The 26150-nt window shown below is 41.2% G+C and overlaps 1 protein-coding gene across 1 annotated transcript in view; it reads left to right on the forward strand.

Annotated features, from left to right (window-relative positions):
* The first annotated feature begins 6188 nt into the window (after positions 1-6188).
* Positions 6189-26150, forward strand: part of LOC144272761 (hepatocyte nuclear factor 4-beta-like) — a 40171-nt gene continuing 20209 nt past the window's right edge. Inside the window, 4 exon segments of the mRNA XM_077831072.1 lie at positions 6189-6303; positions 7432-7435; positions 14589-14789; positions 17628-17722. Of these exon segments, the coding sequence (XP_077687198.1) occupies positions 6189-6303; positions 7432-7435; positions 14589-14789; positions 17628-17722 (415 nt within the window).

Raw genomic sequence — 26150 nt, forward strand, 5'->3', positions numbered from 1 at the left:
CCACAAGATGTGGTGCAGGAAATATTGGGTGAAATTCTATGGTCAAAGTTATGCAGGAGGTTAGATTAGATGATCCCTTTTGACCTATAAATCTATGGCCAGAAGGACTATTGCAACAATCCAGTCAGACCACTTGCATAAATTTGCTGAGGGACATACCCACATGATGCATGAGATGGAACGATTGACGTCTATAATTAATTACTTTTCCCCTTATGTATATAATGGCTCCATTGAACTGATTACACAAAAACCATGCTTGGGTGTTCCCTTCCCACAGCTAATGAGACAAGGGATCTACACCCCACCCCACTGGATTTTCCATGGCAAGATAAATCAGAAATCCTTTGGGAAAATCTTTCACTCCACCCTAAACATGTGAAAGGAAGAACTTGACTGGGTGGACTCTGCCATTTCAGGGAACAATTAAAAGGAAACAAAAATAAATGAGAGTTAGATTAAGGATGTTTTCCCCTTTGGAAATGCTGCCTCCCATCCCAGTTTCTATTCACAATTCATCTTCATAATAGGTGTCAAGTAAAGGTTTATGGTATTTACACACCAGCAGGGAATGATAATATCCACTTGATGCAGCCTGATTTCATGCATCAGTCCACTTGAAACATTTGGCTCCCTTTCTCTGACACTTGACTTTGGCTGGAGCTTAAAGAAACCCAAGAGCCGCCTGCCGCTCTATGTTGGCAGCTCTTGGCACTAGAAATAGTTTTGTTGCAGTACAGTGAAAACATTTCATTCCTTCGCAGTCTGTTTCAAATCCAGAGCTCAAGAAGAAGCAGGGGGATAACGTCACCAAGGCAGCCAGCTCCAGGTACCTGGAGGAGATCTTGCACTGGCCTTCCACCCCAACAAGAGAGGCAGGAATCGGAGCTCCTGAGATACTGCACCATGATGCACTCAGCACAGGTTGTGCGGGTACAGTGTGACAGCCAAGGCAGGAGATACATTGTCATCACGGAGTAGGCCACTTGCCCTCACAGTGAGGCCTGCTCTGCTGGGTTATTTTTGTTTCTTAGCTTTTTTTAAGGGTGAAAAGGGTGCGCAGAGGGCCAATAATGGTCTAGGTACCACTTAAGGCTCACATAAATCTTTAAAATTAGGGTTTAGATAGAATTTAAGTGGTGGGGCCTTGGCTTAGTCCCCTGCAGAGGGGTAAATTTCATCCTATGGACACTTGAGCCCATTCTGTTTAGGGATTTTAAAACAGCTGGTACAAAAGGGCCCTTCTTTAGAGAAGATCACAATGTATATAGGGGCTGAGGGAGATGCCAACTGTGCTTTACTCATCTTTGGTCAGTGTACTTCAGAACCATCAGTAGGCCCGGGGTCCTGTTTCTTTTAATGGAAGAGAGAGGCTAGCAACACTTTCCCAGATGGTTTATTATAACACTGTAAGCCTTACAGGCCAGAGTTCAAATCACTGGGCTCACCCTAGAGTTACTTTTCCTTTACATCCTCTGTACACAAAGTAAACTCTTTGAGATAATGGAAGGGAAGAGATCCACATATTATCCAGCCCTTTCCACTTAGATTCCTTCCTCACCAGTGTCCCTCAGCATAAATGCCTTGAGATTTTGCCTCTCCCTGGAGTTCATATGGCCATGCTTGTCATGTGGCTGGCTTTTACTACCTGTGTTTTCAATTGATGGCCACCAGGGCAGGTACTTGGGGTATAGAAAGCAGTGTGAGATGCTGGCCATAGTAGGAAGTGAATACCTTCAGGACTTAGCCAAACAGCCTATCCTTTGCTCTCATTCAAGGGCAAAGGTGTCTATTTGCCATCTAACTCCTGTTCAAAGTAAATGGCAGTTAAATGGCTGTTCTGCCCATTAATGCCTTTATAAACCTCCTTCAGATTTCTGTCCAATCTTTCTAGTCTACTTCTTCAGGTGGGATTCTTGAGACTGTAACTCGGAAAGTAGTTACAGGTCCTCCTGGTCTCTACTAGGACAGACTTTTGCTTTACTACTATGGCAGTATTTATTATGTATTATGGTGCCTGAAAGTGAGGTAAGCCCCTTCCAGAGCCAATAAGAAGACTCGTTGCCCACGCTAAAGAACTTAAACATCTAATTGCAACTGTGACTCAACAAGGGGCAGTAACAGGAGGTGGGAAAACACTGACAAATCAGTGGGACGTTTCCAGTGAATAGCTGCTCACTAGCATGGAAAAGGTGTTGACAGGTTGGGCCTGAGCCATTGGCTGTTCAGGTCAAGAGTGACGGTGAAAAGTGACAAAGTGACCCTGAATCTCTTTTTATTTCACAGAATAGGAGATGTGAGAGCACACCCGTTACTTCCCGTTTCCCCTTGCGAGTGAGCCTCAGCATTTAGGGCTGCGAAGGTCCACTCTCCATGCTCATTCTATCTCCATCGTAATTATCAACAAGGGTGGCGACACTCATGGTGCTTTTCAGTGGGGTGGAACCCCAGGCACTGGGAATCAGGCTGACGTCCCTCATTTGTCTCCTGTGGGCTACCAAACAGCCAGAGCACACTAGGAGTTTTCTGCTGTGGTTACTAATTTGAGCCAATCTTGTTTTAAAGACTGAACTCATATATAATAAACAAAACAGTGATATCCTGGGAGGTGGAGGAGGCGAGCGAAGCTTGTTTCTGTTCTGAGAACCTGCTTGTCTACTACAAATATTTTCTATAAAATCATATAAAAAAAGGCGTCATCCACATAACAGCCCCATAGTCCCCTCCCGTATCTGTGAGTATTGCTTTTATGAAGCAAATAAAATGAGATTAGTAAGATCTATTTCCTTCCTTGAATGCTCTTCGGAGCCAGGCTAATCTTCTGTTATTGACCTTCTAATACAGCCTGATCCTGCAAGGTGCTGAGGAGTCCCAAGGAGATGCTGTGTACACTTGGCTCTCCATGAAAGGGGTGCTCAGAACCTTGCAGGATTGGGCCCAATGTGCATCTTACAAAGATGTGCCAGATGACTAGAACTAGTCAAGGCTGGTTTTGAGTAAGATGCAAGAATGACTAATCAGATGCTAATTTAGCTGATGTTGGCATTACTTTGTGGCTTGGGGCACAGTCCAAGGATAAAAAAATAAATCTTATCTAAGCGGGGAGTCATTTGTATGGGATTAGTTACAACGTAGTCTTTAAAAAAAAGAGAGAGAGAGTTAGAAATCTAGGAAAATCCCATCTACAGTTAACACTTTGCAAAGTCTAGAATATCTCCCTGATACATGGGGAAAATCATTGCTGCCTGAAAGGTAAATTTGACTTGAGTAAATGAGGTCAAAGAGAGTGAATCTAAGATTTTTCAAAACTTGATTTTGGCACCTTTCTTGTTAGTTGTGTTACAGGGTTTGCTAGATTACATTGCGCTCCACTGATAATGGGTTCATTCAGAGTTCAGGCTATTTGGCAACCCTCTAATCTTGGCCAAGAGTCTTCCTTTTGGAAAAGCCTCTGCCTGTTCCTCAAGACCCTTCTCTCCTCCAAATTCAACAGGATGTCAAACTGGATCCCGTAGAATGCCTGTGTAGGAAGGAGTCTCTGAAACACAAGCAATGTCCTTGAGGATGGAGTTATAAAATGAGGGAAGATGTCAAGGCACCTGGACGGTGATAGCACCCACATTCCAAACACGTAAAGGTATACTGCATTCCTGACAGACACCACTGCACATGTGAGTTTCATTTCCAGTCTTCTTGCTCCCAACTCCTCAATCTCAATAACAAAAAATCTTGAGATTCTATGCAAAACTCTGAAATAAAAATAAAAGAAAATATGGAGCACTTGGAACTTGACAGGAGAAACTGGAATATTGCCTGAGACTTCAAAACACAGACTGTTATTGAGAAAGAAATGTTTATTTTGGCATGATTTTGAACTGTCCATAACCAAACGACAAATATCAGAAGACTGTGCAGAACACTGTCATGTCACTTCCAACTATTTTATTAGTTTCAACACTTCACTTTGACTGGTACCTTCTGCCTTAAGGGCCTTTATCAACAACAACTTAGACCATGGTCTCCTGAACACTGAAAGATTGAGCCTGGACAATAGAAGGGAGAAGAACAGAGATGCTGTAGGTAGGAGATGTTGGTGATTCAGGAGATCTAACAGTCTCCCGTTGTGTCAGCACTGAACCAATGCCTCCATGTTGTTAGGGGCAATATGATGACAGAAGTATTGGATGAGAATTAAAACTAAGGTCTTGACTACTGTCGATGTTGTATATTTTTCTATCATGGGTTTCATTTATCGATGCACTTGTGGACTTAATTATCCCCTGGCACATGACTAGTGATATCAACTCCAGTGTCCTGCCCAAATTCTGGATTGGTTAATTACATCTGCCTAACTTACAAGTCCTCTGTAGTTTCAACTGGGAGCAGGGCTCATCTTCACTCCCATTCTAAACTTGAGCTATCGACCATTAAATAGTTGCCATGGTTACCTCAGAGCTGTCAGCACTTCAATGGTGGGTCAAGTTCCACATACGCAATAGTACCCCACATCCCCTGATCCTGCTCTTTTTACATTGGCAACATTTCTATTGCTGATGGCAGGTTTAGGGCTATAATTTGTGGGAGCGCAGGTAAGCTGTCTGGATGCAAGTTGCAATTAGAAATAAACAAAACACCTAATGTATTCAATGAACTTACTCCTTTCTTCTGTTTGCAAACTATCCATGAACAGACGTAGATTATTATGAATTTGCTCATTGTTCAAATGTTTTATATGAACAGCTCTCTAAATCTGAGGTTTGTTTGCAAACTATTTGCATCCACGACACCTTTTCATGGCTTGCGCTTTGTCATTCTTGGTGTGTGATTGGTCAGCTAAATGTCACATAGCGTTGTTTGCAATACCTTATTGGATAAATGAAATTTTTATTAAAAAGGAAGGGGAAAATTAAGGTGAGTTCAAGATTGCTGTGTGATTACTTCTGTCACGACTCTCCATGCAAACATATATGCATGAGTATTTGCAAGACTTCATTTTCTGCAAACATCCTTCCAAACAAGAATAAATCACCTCCATGAATATTCATGAATGGGAAGGAAGGATTGTTCAATGGTTAGGGCACTAGCCTGGTACTTGGGAGACCCACTCTCAAGTCGCTGCTGCTGTGGATTTCCTGTGTGACCTTGGGCAAGTCACATAGGTCCAAATCCTCAAAGGTATTTAGATGTCTAACTTGCATTGAAATCAATGGAAGTTGGGCAACTAACTACCTTTTGAGGATCTGGGCCTTTGTCTCTCTGTCTCAGTTCCCCACCTGTCAAATGTAGCATCTATAAAAGGTTCCTTCCTACCTCACAGGGGTGATATAAGTATAAATACATGAAATACTCTATGGCACTGCTCAGATACCATGGTAATGGGGGCTATATAAACACCTTAACTAGAATGTTTGTGGCAAACAGATAAAACAGGTTGTGAATATCACAGATGTGACTTTGCAGGGTGTGTGTGTGTGGAGGGGGGTGTTGGGGGGTGTTAGAATGAAAGTCTGAGAGTGCCGTTTGTTTTTATTTATTTTGCAGTACTCATCTGTCTCTAGACTCCAGAGTCTAGAGGTTTGAAAGGTCATTGAAGTCAATGGAAGTCTTTTCATTGGCTTCACTGAGTTTTGGATTAGGCAGTAAGTACTACACACATGCGAAGCCTTATGGGTTCTGGTCCTCTGTAATACTGATTCCTTTCCCCCCGCCACTGGCTCAAGTGACTCCACCTGGCATTTTTACAAGGGCAGATGGCAAATGGCAGAGAAAAGTATCATTGAAGTGACCCGAGTGCTAAGTGACACGACCCAGAGCTTTGCCCTGAAAGAACAGTTCACTGTGCGAATGCCTCACTGCTACACTTTTCAAAATGTTTACACAGGGATTACCATAAACCACACAGTGTTGAACAGAGGATGCAATCCAAGCTGATTTAGCCCAGGCCTTATCTGCGTCATATAATCATGATACAGGACACAGACACACAGGTAGAGAGAGAGAGAGAGAGAGGTAAAGACTGGACCTCTTCCCCTCCAGCCTTCTCTTGGCACTGGGAGGGGACTGTGGGGGAGCTGGGTAATGATTTGTCACTCCAAGGTCTTGGGGTTGTCTCTCTTTGCAAAGGAAACCTTGGCCATGATTGACAGCAGGGCTGTTTTGGCCTGTTCCATTGCTGTTGACAAGTAATAATGAAGCTTTGTCAAGCCATAATGGATATGGATATGCCAGATTATGTCGAATCCCTGGACTCCTCTTACACCATGCTCGAGTTTGAAAACCTGCGGGTGCTGCCAGCTAACACTGGTGAGATTTCTGCTCAATTCCTTTTAAATAACCCCGGTTACCTTTGTGGAAAAGTTGGACTCCTAGAAAAGCTAGATAGGAGGTGTGGGGCAAAGGGTGGATGGTCTAATATTTACAGCAAGGAACTGTCCACCTTTGTTGTGGTTGTGGTTGTGTTCAGGCCAGAGTACAATCGGTCTCTTAAAGACTGAAATGCATGGGTTGTTGTTAGTTATTTATTCAGCCCCCTAGTGTGCTGGCTATGTTGCAAATAAAGACCCTGCCCAGAAGAGCTTGCAATCTGTTACGAACAGTTTCAATATCGGTGGTTCTCTGTATATGCGTTCTGTTTTATTTCTAAGAAGCAGCGAAATTAGTTCGCACACAAAGAAAAATTGTTCTCCTAAAATGACATAGACACAAATGTATGGTGATACTTGTAGGGGAAAAAAGACAAGTGTGTATATATACATGGTTTGAGCAATTTAATCCTTATAACCGCCATCTATGTTGTTACTCACAAAATACACTGTGAGCTGAGGTCACTTTATCAAAGATATTTAGCTAGTAAAGTAAATATCCAAATGTTCTGATCACCTACCTGGGAATTACAGCTCATTTACTAAGCTTGACCCAAGTCTTTTCAACACACAAGGAATATGGCTATAATGTGTGCTTGACCCTAACAAATATCTGCCTTGTCCAGAGAACTCCAGGAAAGTTGCACTGCGGCATTTGGGACCGGAGCATTCAGAAGTTTGTTTGATGTCATTTTAAATAGTAAACACTCTTCTAGAAACACTAGTCGTCCACCGCCTGAAATGTGAGGTGAAGGACGTTGTAAATTACGCAATGTAAGTCCAACATCATAAATAAAATTGGGAACAGTCCAGCCTGCCTGGATAGTCTAAGTAAGTGAAATGTCAAGAGGTTTATTCTAGTTAAGATTAATTTCTTACTGCATCACTTATACTTGCTCATTAGTGGTTTCATCAAAAGGAAATCAGGAACAACAGCTTTCAAAATGTGTTTTGCCAGCAACTCAAAGTTATTCTGCATGCTTATGTGGGACACAAAGGATTTCAGACCTTATGCTCAAAGGAAAATGAAAAGGCTCAAAGAAAATGAGAATTGTAAACTGATTTCAAGAAAAGTTCATCCCTTGGAAAAAGACTTTTGAAAAGTTTGGCAGCTCTGAGTATTTTAGATTTCATGTTATTTTCACGGAAGGGTTTCCATTTGCTACTATGTCTTCAGTAAAGATGATGTGCCCTGTCACTCGCTTCTTGAACAACAAGATACATTTTTTTATCCATTGCACAAATTGTCCTCAAATCCAATGTAACTGTGACATAAAACCCTGTATTTTTGTGGTGTTTCATTAAGTGAAAATTACAGGCTCCGTTTTTTCTAAAGGCGAAGGCTATCTAAGTTGGTATTGGACTATTTGCCTTATTGTTAATAACTAACTGGCTCTCTCGGGAACTAGCTGTTTTGAAATTAGCTTGTTTGTCTTTGGTAAGTAGCCTCTTCTACTGTTTGTGAGAATAGTTTTAAAAAGAGAGGGGAAATCTCTATGCATGAAAATATATTCCAAAGCAAGTTTCCAGGGTGCATGACTTCCCAATCTGACTCCTTTAGCAATATTTTTATAAAGTATTAAAATAGAGAAATATTCTCACTTTAGATAGTGTTTATAAAAAACAGTGAAATAGTTCAGATTAAATCTATATACATTTTTGCAGGACCCTAGTTTGTTCCCACTGAAACCAATAGAAATTTGGCCCTAGACTTCAGTGGGAGCAGGATCAGGTCTTCAATATATATATTCTGATGACTTTAGGGCCTTATTCTGAGTTTACAAGATTCTGATCATCCTTACACTGGTATAAATCCAGTGACTTCAGTGGAGTTACTCCTGATTTACCCTGGGGTAAATCAGAGCAGAATCAGGCCCATAATGTTCTTTCTAAAATGTATTAATCACTTAATGAAATTATATGGCAGAAAATTTAATATGGAGAACAGGAAATTCCAGGTCTTTCTGTGATTTATAATTAACTGGTGGAACTCACTGCTGCAAGATATTATAGGAGCCAGTAGTGATTACGGGTTTATTTTAAAATATAAGTAAAATATAAAGGTATATTTAAAAATAGAATGTGTAATTATACTTAGCTAGGATAAAAAAAAAAGATAAGGACTCTCAGTCCTCATATTTCAAGGCATAAAATGATCATGAGCTGAGAACAGGAACTTATTTCCTTTGTGGAGTATATTAATGCACTATATCTGGGTGGAGTACGCTTTCCTTTGAAACATATAACACTCATGATTCTAAGAGAGAGGATACCAGACTAGCAGGAAGATTGGTCTGTTCCAGTATGGCAGTGGTAAAGGGTGTTAGTCTAAATGTGTCCTTAACATTTAAAATCATCATAGTTTTGTGTTTGTATAATTACAGTAGCTATGGATAAAAGGTTATGTTTAAAGGAGCTCCATGAAATTGTCAGTTCTTCTGGGTTAAGCTAGTGGAATTGGACACTTGTCAAATACTGTGGCAATATCAGAAGCACCTCTTGAAATTTGGCTTTCCCATAAAATCAGTATTTTCTTTATACAGCTTATCAAAGATAAGCTCCACCCACAAACTAATAAGTGGGCAATAAATTAAGTGGACCTAGTTAGCCAAAAGGTGAGTATATGTCATAAAAATTTCAAAAGAAATAAACATTTTTCATTTATTTCAAAGATTTACATGATTTTTAATGCACAATTTCAAAATGAAATACTTGGAATTTTTTCCAAGAATTTTATTTTTTATTTTCTTGAGGGAAAAAAATACTATTTTCTCTTGTTTTTCTACTATTCTCCTTTGAAAACTGGGAGGAGAAGTAAAAAAGAAAGAGAAAGTATTTTTCCCAATGAAAATTAAAACTTTTGTCAAAAAATGGGAAATTTCAAGGAAACTAGTGCTGTTTTGTAAAACATTTTTGCTTTCTTTGAAACACCATTTGTCATCAAAATTTGCCATTGATCGAACAATTTCAACCAACTCTTAAGTTAACCTTACTTTTTTTAGCTATTATAAATTTCTTTTTACATGAGGGAAGCCTATGAATTAATTCTGAATCTTCAAGCTTCTTAGTACTTTATATACAATTGGCAAATGTGGTTAATGTAGCAAAGGTTAATCCAGAAATGAATAAAGGGATCCACTGTGGGAGTGGAACATGGCATTAAAATGTTGTCTATTTCAGATAGAAAGAGTGGCACACACACAAAAAAGAGGGAAAATCAATATTAGTCTTTTCTCTCCTTTATAGAGTGTTATTAACTGGAGAAATATTCCTGCTTGATACAATCCTGTTTTATTTTATCTTAGCTACAATTGCATCCTTCTTGTTACTTAGTCCGTTATGTGATGCTCATTACATATTTCATCACAGTTATCATTTTCCCTGTAAATTTACATTAATCACTTGGCCAATTGCAGTATAAATAAAGCTCCTGTCTTTGGTGATTCCTTTACCTACCATAGCATTCAACAGCCAAACTGAGTCTGAAGAGTTCAGTGTGACTCTTTTAAAATCTCACTCTCAGCCAAGCTGCAATCTGACCCTTGTACACTCATAGTTAAGGACAAGTCCAGCTAATGAAGATAATTATAAAGCAATAAGAAATGTTCTGCCAGTTAGAGGGTGTGAATGTATGAATATTCCACGAGGTATCAAGCTGCTTGTAAGGAGCTTTGTCCATGCTGATAGCTCTCTGATAGGTCAGTTACTGTGTGGGTTTAGGAACAGTTAATCTAGGTTGGTTTTGATTTTGATCTTTAGAATACCTCAGATTGTTGGGGGTTGCAAAAAACTGATTTATAATGTAGTTGAATTGCATCAGAGCAATGTTTCAAAGTGGGCTCCAGTCCGGCCTCTGAATTTGCATGCTGCCATTTTGGAGCTGGCCATACCACTCACATTTTTGTGTGTCCTCCAAATTTAGATTTACAAACAAAAACTGAAAATCTGGCACATTTAAATCCAGTTTTAGTGCGTACAAAATTGGTAACTAAACATTATATGCACCCCCTATCATTTTAGGTACATGAAAAGTTTTTAAAAATGTGACCTATTATGTCATTGCAGTAATCTAAGTCTTGTCTGGGGCATGGATGGAAGGCTCTATCATCCCTCTTCAGATATCCACTAAAGACCTTATCATTACTGGAAGTAGATCTCAAAAGCAAAATTCAGATCTGAAGTGAATTCTGAACCCTAATCCAAATTTTGGGGCATTCAAATCTTGTGTGTTGATGAAGGCCCATTTTATCTTCTTATTTATTGTTTGTACTGCAGTAGTATCTAGTGGTCTCCACCAAGATCAGGGCCCCAGTCTAAATAAAGAAAACAAAACAGTTGGAGGGGAAAAAGTGACTGTCCACGGTCAAGTGGCAGAATAATAGCTAAGCAGGGAATTAAACCCAGGTAGCATAAATTTTACAAGGAGCGGTAGCTGAGTGGTGAAGGCACTCGACGTAATCACAGCAGTCATGGATTCATGTCTTGCTCAGTCTCTCACTGAAAGGTTACCTCCTGCTCACCCAGCTGCAGAATGGGTACCTGTTCCATAAGGTTAGGGAAGTCAAAGGTGGTTAGACATGATGGTAGCTGCATCACTCTGTTGTGTACTGTTGGCTGCAGAAACAGACATGCCTAATCATGTCAGCATGGTGAGCCATTTAAGGCAGACTTTGATCTTCAGTCTCAACCACAAGACTAACGGCTGTTACTCTGAAACCTCTCATTTGCTGTAATTGCATAATTTAATGTCTTCATTTCAGCCATGCTTTGCTATTGACTTGTACACAGTATATACCAGAGATCATTTCTGGTCTCCCATCTAGATCTGAACTTTCCTGAGTTTGACAGAGGTTTTCATATAATTTTTAGCTATTAGGCTAGGCTATAAATTCCCAGAGTTTATGTTGATGATACATCACTTCTGAAACTCAAGCAAGTCTTGGATTTCGAGAGTAATTTTTCTGCCAGAGAATTTTGGCAGCAAATACACTTCAGTGATACTCCCAGGGAGTAGACTGATATTTTCACTGCAATGACCATTCTATTCTGTCCAGAAATCATCCAGGACTAGGATAAGCTTTTCAGACTGTATCTAATGACTGGTCCCTATTTGAAAGAACGCCATCAGGTGCATCCTTCTAGCTAAAGACCAACAGATGTCTCACAGGAAAAGTTTTAGGAAAGGTTCTGTTTAAAGACAGTTCTGTTATATTATGGAGATGAGCAACTGTAACTCTTACACAATGCTGTGTGTTTGTGTTGGACTAAGTATATGTCCTCTAGTGACTATGTATCTCTGCCTCCTTTAGTAGAACTCAGTCCACCCCCAAACTTTATTTAGGTTGAAAATCCAGATCCAACGTTTGCAACTCGAGCACGTATCTAGTGACGTTTTCATTAAAACAGGATTTTTGTTGTTCATTTGCTCTTCCTTATTCGGAGTCAGTCAGTAGTTTGTGATGGGGTATAAATAGTGATTTGACATTTGTACGCACACTGGCTGAGGGGCTAACTACTGCCAACCATATCACTATCATCTTCGGAAAAGGACACGTCATTGCACATGGTGGCCTGAACTTTGGACTGATTTATGCTGCTTTGGGTTAATGAATCCTCGCCTAATTTTACAGCTATACAATTCCATTGAAGTCAGTGGTATTTTCATAGGTGTAAATTAGGGCAGAATTTGGTCCTTAACTTCAAAGAGAGCATGAGACTCCTTTGATGCACCATGGTGTCTCAGCCACAGGGAGAGACAGTAATGCATCATGGGAGGTGCAGTCTGGCCAGAACTGGGTCCATAGAGGAGGACGGGGAACCCAGAACTACAACTCCCACTAGGCAGCTGCAGAGATTAACGCCAGCTTGAAACAAAATGAAATGTTTAATTTTCATATTCCCAGTGGAACATTTTCCCAACTGATCTCTTCTCATAGAAAATTTTGATGAAACCTCATCGGATGAGAAAATGTTTCATTCAGATTTTTTCACCTGGCTCTAATGATCATCAACATTGTGGGTTTACTTGGCTACAGTGAGCTACCAATGCATTAATAAAGGGCCAGATTATGCCCAATTTACTCACTGAGTAATGCTTTCCTCACTGAAAATCAGTGGGACTGCTGCTGAGGTGAGCTACTACTTGGCGTGAGAAAGGCTAGCAGAATTGGACCCCAAAAGTCTGGAGCTGAAGCCTGCAGCCTTTGCTCAAGCAAAGCTCCCATTGACTTAACTCCAGATAGAGAAACCCTCACTGATGTTGTGAGCAGTTACTCACTCAGTGACTTCAATGCAATTACTCTTTGTGCATGGGTTTCACAGTCTGGCCTTTTCCTGGGATATTTGCCCATAAGAACTGGGCTCTATTGAAAAATGAAAAGCCCACTGGATCCAAATTCTGTCCTGAATTGCCTTGGCCCAACTCCACTGAAGTCAACGTGGGTTGCATGGATGTAACTGAGAGAACTGACTTCCTTATTTATAATTTTTGTGGTGCAATTTTTTTTTTACTGGAACTCAGAATGAAATAACCAATGAGACTTTGTTTACTGTGGCCAGGATAACCATATGCTTGTTCAGGAAAGAAATAGGTGGGTCAAGAAGCTGCAACCACTATTGACACAATACAATACACTGGAGAGATTGTTCCAATAAAGTTCATTCTATGCTTAACTGTCACAAATGTAAGACTGGCAAGATCAGTGTAAACTTGGGTTGTCTGCTGCCTGAGGGCTTTATCTCATGAGATATTGAACATCTTTTCCAAAGGGCTGACCACTCACCACCCACTGACATCAGTGAAAGCTGGGGGCACGGCACCTCTTAGAATTTGAAAAGTAGCAAATTGTGATTCCTGAACATACTATTGGCTAAGAATTATGCACTTATTAATGAATATTTATTTATTTATTTTATTAGGCTACCTTTTCCCCCATCCCATACTGTGGCTCACTTGTTTGCCTCATCCACCTGTTACACCTTGTCATTTAGTTAACAAGCATTTGGGGGCCAGGGCTGTCACTTCTTATGTTTGTACAATGCCTAGCCTGACCGGCTGGCTCACTAGGCACGACCACAAGAATAATAATAATTAATGAAGAAGTCACGAGAGCTGGTAGACATTTTTTGGTTGAGAAAGTATCTTCAACAAAAATACAGCGTTTCATCAAAAACAAATGTCACTTTTTTGATACAAAATTTCAGTTTACAATAAAACTGGATTTTTGGGGAAAATGTTCAGGTTTTGAAAACTAAAGACTTTTAGGTTTTCATGGGAAAAACAATTTTTTTTTCATGTGAAATTTTGATGAAAAAGAAATGAAGCAAATTTCTTTTTGAAATTTCCCTGGTAAAACAATTGGCATTTTCCGACCACCTCTGAAGGCCACCCATTCTAACTGGGAAGAACATTCTCAGAGTTTTAATTCTGAGTATCGTTCTGTGTCCTGTGTTACCTCTTCCTGTTTGGGCTTGCTATTCTCTCCTGGGTTTTCTCCCCCTCATCATGATATAAACATGATATCAAACCCCACTATCGGTTTGATCCTGGGAAGTGCTGAATGCCCTCCCATCCTATTGACTTTGTTGATGATCTCACCACATCACAGAGTCAGGCCCCATATACTGGAAAACACAGTCCTGACTAATGCTAACAAAAACCTTCCACCTGGGCACCCCTGAAGAAGCGATCTGTGTCATCTGGTTCTTTTCAGAAGTGTCTCATTTCCAAACTGCACCCACAATTATAAAGATTAAGAGGAAGGCTGGTCTTGTGGTTAAATTCAGTGCAGAATTTTCAAAAATGTGTAAATTGTAGGGGCCAAATTTTCACAGTGGTGTCAATTCATCCTCTAAAACTTGTGCCTGCAAGTTTTGTGAGTGCATGAGATGTGGCTTCTTAATGTGAGCTATCTAGCTACCCAACTTACACACCCAAACAGCTCCCATTAAAGTCCATGGAAAGACATTCATTAACCTTGATAGGAGGCACTGGTAGCTACAGTTTCTGGGTTTCTTGGAAGAAATTTAGAAGTTGTTTTCAACAAAATGGCCCTGTGCATGTCCTTATTAGTACTTTGTGGGTCCTGAAAATGGTATGGGTTCCCCTCTGCCTAGAAGCAATGGCGTAGGCCTGGTGTGTGTTTACATGTTTCGGGTGGAGGGCGGGTGTGTACAATTATGTGCATATGTCAATGCTTTCATTTCATCCTGATTCCTGCTGAAAAGGCCTAACTGACTCTGTGTCTGGTCTGCAGAAGCCATAGCAGCAGAGTCGACAAATGCCAGCCTGCTTGCCAACGGCATCAGCTCCTTGTGCTCCATCTGCGGGGACCGTGCCACTGGGAAACATTACGGGGCTTCCAGCTGCGATGGCTGCAAAGGGTTCTTCAGAAGAAGTGTCCGCAAGAATCATGTCTATTCGTGCAGGTATTAAACACTGCTGGGCTTCGACATTGTAAGCTCTTTGGAGGGAGAGACCATCTCTTACTATGTCTCTGTACAGTGCATGGCACAATGGGGCCTCTATCTCAGTTTGGGCCACAGGCGGTAACTGTAATATACATAACAATAATGAAATCTGGTTTTCTGAGCACAGGATTGGGAGCTGGGAATTCCTGAATCCTAGTTCCATCTCTGACCTGGATTCCTTCCTTCTGTTACCTGAAATAATCCCCTTGCTGTTTCTGTTTCTCACTTTTCCCACCTGTAAAATAGGGGACAATTATATGCCCAGGGAACTTGTGAGGACTGGTTAATGTATGCAAAGCACTAAGTCCTATTATCAGGTTCTCCCTTGGTGAAGTTTGACCCAATGATCTTAGCGAATGCCATCGTGGCAGGGTGCCAAAATTCCATTGCATTTTCTCTGTGTTAATTACAGTTTAAATCCTCAGGTCTCCAAAACTGGTCATCTCCCAAGCCTGCCCCTCTCTCTTTTTTCATTTTGTTTTTTAAAAGCACATAAAGGCTTGCATATTGCTATATATCGATTATTCTACAGTCGTGTGGTGTGACAAAAATGGGAAAGCTTTGATTCATGTGCGTTCTGGCATGCAGGAGTATACTCAGGGGGTTATTTACCAGGAACGGGCCATGAATTATACAGCAGTTATCTTGGTTGACCTTAGAAAAATGATGTTTACTTAAAAGAAGGGGGGGGAAGTATAGAGGGTTACTCATATAGAACTGGAACTTGAGAAGTTTCATTCTGCTGCAGCGATATTCCTCAGTTGAAGGTGTTCCAACCCTATAAAAACTTGCCTCCCTGTTTGTTTTTTGATGAACCTGCATATAAGGCACTTATCACTCCAGAATACTCCATCCACAGAAGACAATAGGTTTGAGAGATTACACTTTCTTCCCCCCCATAAAATATATTTAATCCCAGCAGCAAAATGGAAATCTCTTTGGAGTAAAGAGTAAAGTAGTCATTTTGCTGTTTTATCCCCTTGGAATCCATGAATCACAATGTGATACTTAGCGTCTTAGGGAAGAGCCTCTGATTCAAATCCTACTCAATGACAAGCACCCTCCAAACATCCTGTGAATCACTATTTGGGCCATTCTGTCCTTAGCTGAGCTCAGAGCAACATTGTTTATCACAGATGCCAATTCCTCAGAGAGTTCTTGGGTTGTTAATCAGGCTCTGTGCCGTTCTGTGAAACCACCCCAGCTTTTACAAGGGATGTTTTTTGACCGTACGGGAGCAGAGCTTTTCCCTATGGTAGATTCATGCTTCATTGTTCTCACTTTTTAAAAGTTGTCATGTGTACATACTGCTCATGACACGTACCAGGTTGTGGTCTCTGGAGGCTGAAAATGCTTTGTCTAGCCACAGAACAGGTACAGCAGGTGTGGCCTGGATTCACATTGCCCTGCCAATGAGTGTCAAGTCTAAACTAAGGCTGGTTGAAAATTTTTCATTGAAACTAATTTTTTGACAGGAAATTGGGTTTTCCACTAACTAAAAATTTTTGTGAAAGATATCTGCTTTCTGTTGAAAATTTTGATGACAAACTAAATGCCTGAAAAATGAAAAGCTTGTGGTTTCAAGTAAAAAAAAAAAACACACAACAATCACACATTTTGACCAAACCCCAGTATTTCTATTCTTAAAGGCACCACAATGCCACATGAGAGTTGTCGCTGGAGCAGTTTTAACCTTCGTCTGCAGCCTGTGGGTGCGGGTCACTTGCCAGGATTCCGATCACCAAGACCATCTATAGATAAGACAGAGCAAGGGACATGGTAAAAGACAGTCCCCTGCAGAACATTTGTTTTTGCCAAAATTTTCAGCAGAAGAAAAACCTGCTGTTGTATTATATCATATAAAAGAAAACTTTGAAACAGAGTGGTTTCAAAAAGGAAGAATTGAAACATTCCATTCCAAAAAAGTCAAAACTGAACATTTCAACCTTATCAGAAAGCTTGATTCCATTTTTTTTTCCAAAATGAAATTTTGTCAAAATCATATTTCCATGAAACATTTCACTTTCGATGCATCAACATTTTCCAACCCCCCCGCCAAAAAAAAACCAAAAAAAAACACATTACTTCATAAAATTTATGACTGGCACTACTCAAGATAGAAGTTGAGTTCCATGTAGGAATGATGGCGTTACTGTTTTGCTTTAATTTCAGGCTATAATTCTGTGGTAGTCAGAGTGATTGCCCTTACCCTTCTATACTGATTGTAGCTCAATAACTGACATTTTCAACCTACTTCCCAATTTATTTATGATCCAGTGGCTAGGCCACGAGCCTAGGAGTCTGGCAGACCTGGGTTCTAATCCCAGGTTTGCTAGTGACCATGGGCAAGTTGCTTCCCCTCTGTTTCCCCTCTCACTCATTGTCTGCCTTGTCTACTTAGGGCAGGTCTACACTACAGCCTAAGTCAATATAATTCATGTTGGTCAGGGGTGTAAAAAAGTCCCATTTCCCCCCTCCCCCCCAAAGCGATGCAAGTTTTGTGCTCTTCACACCAGCGCTATGTCTCCTGCCGACTTAGCTTCTGCTTCTCGCTGAGGTGGAGTAATTATGCCGAAAGGAAAGCGCTCCCCCATTGGCACTGTTTTCACCAGACAGAGGCATTGCTATAGTGTAGGCTCGCCCTTAGATTGTAACCTCTTCAGGACAGGGGATGTATTTCACTACAGCGTGAAGCACAGTGAGATTCTGATCTTGTCTGGGGCTTCTAAGTGCTACTGAACTACACCTAATAATAATTTACAGGACTGTCCTCAAAGTTTGTCCTGCTTTCTTCAGGTTCAGCAGACAGTGCGTGATCGACAAAGACAAGAGAAACCAGTGCAGGTACTGCCGGCTGAAGAAGTGTTTCAGGGCAGGGATGAAGAAAGAAGGTAAATGCTAGAAGGTTTTGTGTCCTCTATCATTTCAAAGCTATGTGCTGTCTCTCACCCTGTTCCCACAGCAGCAGATGTCACAATCGTGTTTCCATTTACAGAGCAGAAGCAGACGGTTCCCCATGAATCACAGCGAGACGTTTATTGCTCTCTCACTGCAGAAAGCCCATTATTTATTTCAGCAGCTGGGGATTTAATGTAGAGCCACAATCCTTTTCTTGAAGCAGAAAAGCCATTTAGTATCTATTTTTCTAAATGAGTGTATAGACCCTTTGCTTCTTTACAGTTAATTCACTGTACGGTACAGAATAATATGACCGTTGTAGGGCATCCTCTGTAACCCACTACAGTGGGAGTATAGTCTTGTGGTCAAGGTAAGAGCCTGTGAAGCACAGGGTGTTTGGATTCCATCCCTGGTTGTACCACTGTGTGACTTTGGGCAAGGCATTTCCATGCCTGAGCTTCTATTTCCCATCCTACCTTTTGACTTATCTATCAAGACTAAAGGCTTCTCAGGGCAGAGGTTCTCTTCCTCTGCATCTACCACAATGTGGCTCTCTTTAAGGCTGGGTGGGAAACAGTTTTTCTATCCCAAGAGAATTGCTGACATTTCAAAAATTTTCACATCCCAAATCAGGATAAAGAATCAAAATCTTGAAAATGTTCGTGAACCAAAAATCTGAAAAAAAAAAAGAAATTCATTTGGGGTCAATCAAAATGTTTCATGTTGATAATTATTTTAAAACATTTCATTTCGATTTCAACGTTTTTCCTTTAAACTTTTTTAAGATTAATTTCCAAAAAGTTTAGAAACAAAAAGCCATTTTGACTCAGAAAAAAAAAAAAAAAAAGAAGGGTGGCGAAGTGGGGGAAAGAAATGTCCTGGTTCAATATTATTGACTGTATTGTTTTAGCTGTTTTGGTCCTAGGATATTAGAGAGACAAGGTGGGTCACATCCGACCTCCCATGGACGAACACTTTTCGCGAAACAATCACCCCGTATATGACCTTTGTCCTCATCATAAAAGGAAACCTGCACAACATCTTCAGAAGATGAGCCTGGGAGCTAAAATTCATGGCTTTGCTAAACACTCAAATTCATGGCCATAAAGACACTGGATTTATGGTTTATTACACCAATCTGTACCCCTCAAATCCCCCTTTTTTGTCCTATGTCCTCAGAGGCGTTAATGGGCCACTTCACCTTGAACGGTCTCTTGCAATACGTGTTAACTACTTATGCTAAACAATCTGCTCCACCTTGGCTTTAGCTGTGACACTCTGAGCACTTTTCTCCAAAGTGGCAAAGAGCTCTGAGCAGCTTGAAAGCTCGTCTCTTTCACCCACAGAAGTTGTTTCAGTAAAAAAATATGACCTCACCCACCTTGTCTCTCAGGTTCAAGATTGTCCAAATGGGATGTTTCAACAATTATGAAACCATTTTAACCAAAATAGTCTTGAGTCTGGTGTTTCGTCAAACCTGACACTGTTTAATGAAGAGTTTTGCTTTCAACTAATCAGCATTTTCTGACAAAAAGGTTTGTCAGAAAATTTCCGACCCTAATACATGTAATAATAAGACTTGCCTGCTTCAGAGGAGTGTTTTGAGATTTAATTTACTGATGAAGTGGTGGTCCTTTGTGGTCTATGACTCTATGAATGTGATACTAGCCCTGTATTAACCTGGAATCAGGAGAGTTATAGAATCATAGGACTAGAAGGGACGTCGAGAGGTCATCTAGTCCAGTCCCCTGCCCTCATAGGAGGACTAAGTATTATCTAGAAGTGTAAAGCATTATTTAATATAGGTCCAGGACTTCTCCTGTTTATGTGCGGCACCAACACGTCCCTCATAGCTCTCTCAACAATTAGGTCTTGATCATGCTCCCATTGAGATTGATGGTGAAACTGCTATTGGCTTTATTGGAACAGGATGGAAGCCCTCACTAGTGTTGCTATCAGCCTCGGCATCTGTTTGGAGACTGGCCATTCAACTCCAGCTTGTTCTATCAAATATTATCAGATGCACTTTGACACACTTCCAACTGGTTCACAAGTGAAGAGATAACTGGGGTATTATGATGTGTCTAAGCAGCATCAGTTGGCAGGAAAGACCTTTGTACCAAGATGCTGTCAAAGATTAGGAAAAAGCTTCAGCTGGCATGCTGCTTGAAAGCCTTGAACAGCTACTTTACCTGAGTTACACCGTAAAAAACACTGCCTTGCTATTTACTATGGTATCTCCAGTACCTGATCATCTATCACCTGCTTGATGGGATATTGCTGGTGATACTTCTGTACCTCAATTGTAAGCTCTTTGGGCAAGGGCTGTCTTTTAGCTCTGATTGATTCCACTCTCACTGTGACCGGATTCTCTGCCTGCCTACACATTGAATACATGTGAAATCTCAGGCTGTTTGGTTGGGCAGCTGAAGGAAAATACCATGTTCTTTGTCAGATATCTTAAGGGTGAATAATCTATGCCAATACATTAAGAACACTGGGTGAAATCCTGGCTTCACTGATCTCAGTGGGAATTTTCCCATTGACTTCAGCGGAGCCAGGACTTTACCCATTGAGATCAAATCTCTTGCCAAACGTTTGACTGTCTTCCCTAGACAAAATTAGTGAGCTAAAATTTGGCAGAGGAATTGTTTTGTGATAGGAAGCAGCAAGAACATAACTTAAATGTTAGCAAAGAGTGGATGGAGTGGTTACAAGAGCTGGCATGTTTCATTGTCTGGAAATATTGAAATCTAGTTGATCAGCACTATACTTGGTTTGTGGCTTCATTTTTAAAAATAGATTTTACAATAATGGTTGTAAAACTTTGGCTTACTCATTTAATATTGACTGCAGCTTGGTGACTCTCTCTAAGTTCCACATCATCAAATTATTTGAAGTTCAACTTATGAGTACACTGCTGATTTTGTGACTTTTTTGCAAACCGGTAGGAAATATTTTGATGAGCCTAGAGCAGTGTCTTGACTGACTGCACACCATACTGAATGCAAAAAGAGTACATCATTTTCTTGCACGATGGTGTGCACAAAAATTCAAATCCATTTCTTAACTCTGAATAATTCTAGGTAATATTCAGCTTTATGAAAAAATCTTGTCTTCTGATTGTTCAATAGCTACGGTAATAGTGGAAACATTTGTGCATTGCCTTTTGGTTACATACACCCACTATGTCACCATAACACACTGAGACAATTAGACACAAGTCTGTGGAATTTGGCACATTCTTCATTACTATATTTTAGCAAGCTTAATTGTAATAGCAACCGGGCTTTCCAGAATGTGGCAATAGCACTGTCTTCTCACCGTACATGGAAGAGATCTGACATATTTAGTATTCAGACTCAGAACATGCCTTGGGTGTGGTATTACGAGGCTGTATTATCATCACTACAGAGTATGATCACCACTGCCAGACCTACTGCTGAATATATTCAGGTGCAAGCCTGGAAACTTTGTGTTCCTAAAATGTTTTCATCTTGACGAAACTCATCAATATCCTGGAATGTTGGGTCTGGAGTACAATAATAGAGCTGCATGGAAACTGGTTTTTCCATCCTGCAAATATTTTTGTGTTCAGAATTTTTCCTGTATAATTCTGTCTAAAATCAGACAGAAAAGTCAAAATCTCAAAAATATTCATGAACCAACACATACATCTATTTTCTTTGGTTGGGGTCAGATGAAATGTTTGGTTTCAATACAGTAATTTCAAAATGTTTTTTGTTTATTTGTAAAATGTAATGAGTGTTTGATTTCAACTTTTTCCAGACTAATTAGGTTAAATTTTTAATTGAAAAGTCATTTCAAACCACAAAAGCTGGAATTTGACATTTTAAAAATAATTCTGAAAATTTCAAAACTGTATTTCTTGACATTTTTGCAAGTTGAGAAATTCATCAAACCCAATCTTATTTCCCAAGCAGATCTGGTTTTGACAAACTGGCATTTTGGGATTTAGGGAACCAGGATGATGTTATCCAAACTGGCATTTGCCAGGACCTAAGGCTGCCACCTGTTTTTGTGAAAAGTGGCATTGGATTTCTGACCTTGGTTTTATATCTCATCTGAAAGACGCCCAAAATGAGTTGTATGCTCCAAACTAAAGAATTTGGCTTAAAGAATTAGTAAATGGTAAAGTCTCATTGACTTCAAACAGAGCAAAATTAGGCCAAAATTGAGCACTTCTGAAAATCCTACTATGGAATCTCTGACAATAGAGCACTATTTTAAAAACCTGTATCATATTAGTACATTTTAATAACACATTTTAATGACCATAGAGTAAGCAACATCTGAAATTGTGGAGCAAAAGCACTGGACTATAACCACTTCTCCTTACTGTTTCAAGTTGTTCAAGGAACTGATGTGGGAGACTAGAACGTGGCCAGACATTCTCAGGCAACTGGGTGAACTGGCTTACGAGACTGCAGCAGGATATATAGGTTGATTAGTTGAAAGGCATTAAATATTTCTTAGCTCATTGGTAGAATTGACTGGAGGTAACAGAATGTGATTAGAAGTTTCCAGGCTGCAGATTGAAGTGACAGGGAGGAGAATGGAGTGTACTTAGAGGTTCTCAGGGCACTAGTTGAATGTTTGTAGTGAAGAATTGCTCTGAGGTTGCTGACGGAGGGGAAAGGGTTCTTAGGTCACTGGTGGAATTGACACAGGAGAATGGGAGGTGACTAGGTGTGGAGATCAAATGAATATACCCTATTGTAATTTTCACATTCATTCTCATTCCTGATTTAGTATCTTTGGGTAGGCGAAGCTTTGATCCCTGCTTTCTTTCACAATGCTTCCATGTAAGTTTTCTACCACTGTACACTTTACCTTACATGAAAGGAGGAAGTGTATCTAATGCTCAGGAATCAGGACACTGGGAGCTGTTTTTAGCCCTGGCGCTAGGGTGACCAGATGTCCTGTTTTTATAGGGACAGTCCCATATTTTGGGACTTTTTCTTATAAAGGCGCCTATTACCCCCCACCCCCTGTCCCGTTTTTTCACAGGTGCTGTCTGGTCACCCTACCTGGCACTGACTTGCTGTGTGACCTGGCTTCAATTTAGATAGGCTGCAATTTTCAAAGAAGCCCAAGGGCATGTCTACACTATGGGCACAACAGCGGCATAGCTCCAGAGCCATAGCTGTGCCACTGTGGAGCGGTAGTGTGGACGCTTCCTGCATGGATAGAAGGGGTTTTTCTGTCACTACAGGAACTCCATCTCCTTGAGTGGCAGTAGCTAGGTCGATGGAAGAATTCTTCCATCGACGTAGCCACATCTGCCCCGGGGTTAGAGCAGCTTATCTATGGTGCACCGGGGAGTGACACACCCTGCTGCCTATGCCACTTCCCACAGCTCCCATTGACTGGGAACGGTGAACCGCTGCCACTGGGAGCTGCGGGCGGCTGTGGAAATGTAAACAAACTGCCTCGTGGCCCACACGTGGATTACCCTGACGGGCCGCAGGTTGCCCACCACTGGTCTAACTCCTTGCAACTTTTTTGAAAATCCCAGCTTTAAACTTTGTGGGACTCAGTTTACCCATCAGTAAATAGAGTTAATATTTAAGCCCTCGATACCCCTTTGAGGGAAAGCATTAATGTTTGTAAAATTCCTTGGGTTCCTCTGATAAAGGGCATGTGCAGAAGTAGAAAGGATTATATTAACTAGTATTATTATTATTCACGTCAATTTCTTTTGCTAGGCAGGTATCCAGGGCTTTTTTGATTAATGGTTCAAAACATTCATAACTTGGTTCTTCGCTGTAGTTTTCACATCTTCTCCGCCTGATTTTTGAAACCACAAGTTCAGATTCTATGGCCATAATTTGGCTCCCGCAAGTAATTGCAGACACAGACACACGCACCCATGTATCTTCTACACCGCACGGTACTCATAAAGCAGGCCGTTACATGGATCGTACGGTTTAGTTGCAGGTGCAAAATCACGCCTACAACATCAGAAGTTGGGTTCAGGCCTTTTGAAAAATCAGACCCTTCTGTTCAGCCCAGGCAACAGAAAGGGTCAATTTGTTACTGTGGATCAGAAGATTGCGAAAGCTCTGTGCTCACCAGATGTCACCTGGTCTCCTTGCCAGATCCATTATTGTGTGACTCATAGCTGTCAGTCTGCGTGCACACACGCACTTGCTTCAGGACCTCCAGTTGGTTTATTGAGATCATCCCAAGAACGGCAAAGCTGAATGAGGCCGTTGACTGTTATAGAACAATTAACTTAGATGGATGGTTATTAAACAGGAGTTTTTGCTCAAACATCTATGGAAAGTGATGGGTTTGCTGCTGCTGAGGTGGAATCAATGTTGACACTTTTATTTATTGGATTTAGTGCACACTCATGACTCATGTGTTCTGTTCCCAGTTCTAGCCTATGTGGCAATGTAGCAAGGACAGAAAGGTTTGGGAAATAAGGTCTGTTTGTTGCAATTCCACTAATTGGATGACAAACACAGCACTATTTATTCAGGAGCCCAATATGTACAGCGCTTTGCAATCTGCCTGGATTCTGAGTGGCCAGCATGTTCAATGCGCTCCTGATGAAAGAAAGGTCCAGACTGGCTCTAATGATTTAAGCTCTCTCTTTTGTGTCAGATGGAGAATGTATTTAGTTTGATTTGTACTTTCCACAGTCAGGATAGTTCAAACATGCCAGGGCATGTTGGTTGTAGCTATAACAGATTCCCTGTTTGTCTCTTCAGAGACACAGGCTTAAGCAGTAATCAGGGACCCATGGCAAGGTTCCTTCACTCCCTCGTCATTATTGAAAAGTTCTGGGCATATCCTTCCTTTCATCACCCAGCAGCTGCTGCCATCAGAAGGCTGGCTTCTCTTTCGGCTGTGTCTGCAGCAGTGACTTCCATTCCAGACAGCACCATGTGCACTGATGGATTCTGACAGGAGCAAGCAAAGGTAGCAGAGCTCTTTTGGATGGGTACTGGGCTGAAGGAAACGTAAATGAGACTATAGCTTTGCCCATTCCCCAGTGCAACACAATCACCACTATCCCTTTGTTCTTTGAGTTGTCTGTTCCATCCTATCACTTCACCTGAGGGTTGGTTGGCATTATAATTTCAGAGAGGCTAGTAAAGTCTGCAGGGGAGCAAAGCTTTCACAGTCGGAGTGTGACAATATGGTTCAGACACTAACAACACACACTATAGAGACCTCGCCCCATATTCCCGCTTAGCTGTTAGAGTCAGCACAGGTTGGTCTGCTGTCAGTCATTATATTAATGAGGAATGGTCTGGGGAAGGCATTGTTCAACCACCGGGCCTGAGCTGTGGAATTCCCTTCGGTAGGAAGTGTATCGCGGGCCTTGAGGGAATTGCATTTCCCATGTAGGTCAGGAGGTCTGTCTATGACTCAGCTGAGGTCTCTCTTCACGTCTGTTCTGCTCTTATGCTTTTTCCATTCCTCTAACCGGTTGGGAAATGATTACAGCCGGTCAGAGTTATTTTGACAAAAGGCTTTTTTGTGGAAAGGTGGTGTTTCAATGACCAGGAAAGCTACTCGACAAAGGCTATTCAGCACATTAGTGGCAGACCTACAAATGGAACCCAGATGTCCTGCCATAGGTATTCTGAGCCTCAGGTATTCTGTTGCCCTCTGCGAATAATGCCAAGCACAGATCCCTACAAGTAAAGGATGTTTCTCCACACTAGCAACACTAACAGCTACCTGAAAAAATCTCAGTGCACGTAGACCAGTAACATCCCCTCATGGCCCTTGTCTACACGGTGACTTAGTGCACGGCAAGCCAGGGTGTGAATCCACAGCACATGAGCTTGTCATGTTTTAGTCACGGTGTGGATGCTGCTACAGATGCATGTCAACACGCAGGCTCCACACAGTGACCCCCAGTACGTCAATACAGTAAAATAAAACCTGTGGCAATAAGTCTGAGGCTAGGTCAACGGATTCTGGCTGGTGGTACGGTGCGAAAAATAACCGTGTAGATGTTTGGACTCAGACTGTAGCCCCTCCACCTTGCCAGCTTTCATAACCTGGTCTCAAAGTCAAGCCCAACTGTTTACACTGCAGTGAGTTGACCTGGGCTCTGAGACTTGCTGTCACGGGCCTTTTTTGCTGTGTAAATGTACCCTTCATGCCCAGCAGGCTAGTGCGCTGTGGAGTCTCACCCTGGCTTGCCACACATTCAGTTGCCCTGGAGGCAAACCCTTAGGAACTCACCCCAGAGAGGACAATTTGATGCAATTTCAGGTTTTGCCAATATGTGAAATGTGTCTTGAGCAACTATTCAAGGGGCAAGTACATTTGTGGTCTTGGAGTACCTGAGTTTTGCCCTAACTGTGGAACAAACTTCTCCTGGAAAGAGTAGGCTACAGCTGACTGTGGGATACTGCACTGGATTTGGCCCTT

Source organism: Eretmochelys imbricata, chromosome 12 (genome assembly GCF_965152235.1).
Source record: "Eretmochelys imbricata isolate rEreImb1 chromosome 12, rEreImb1.hap1, whole genome shotgun sequence".
Taxonomy (NCBI): Eukaryota; Metazoa; Chordata; order Testudines; family Cheloniidae; genus Eretmochelys; species Eretmochelys imbricata.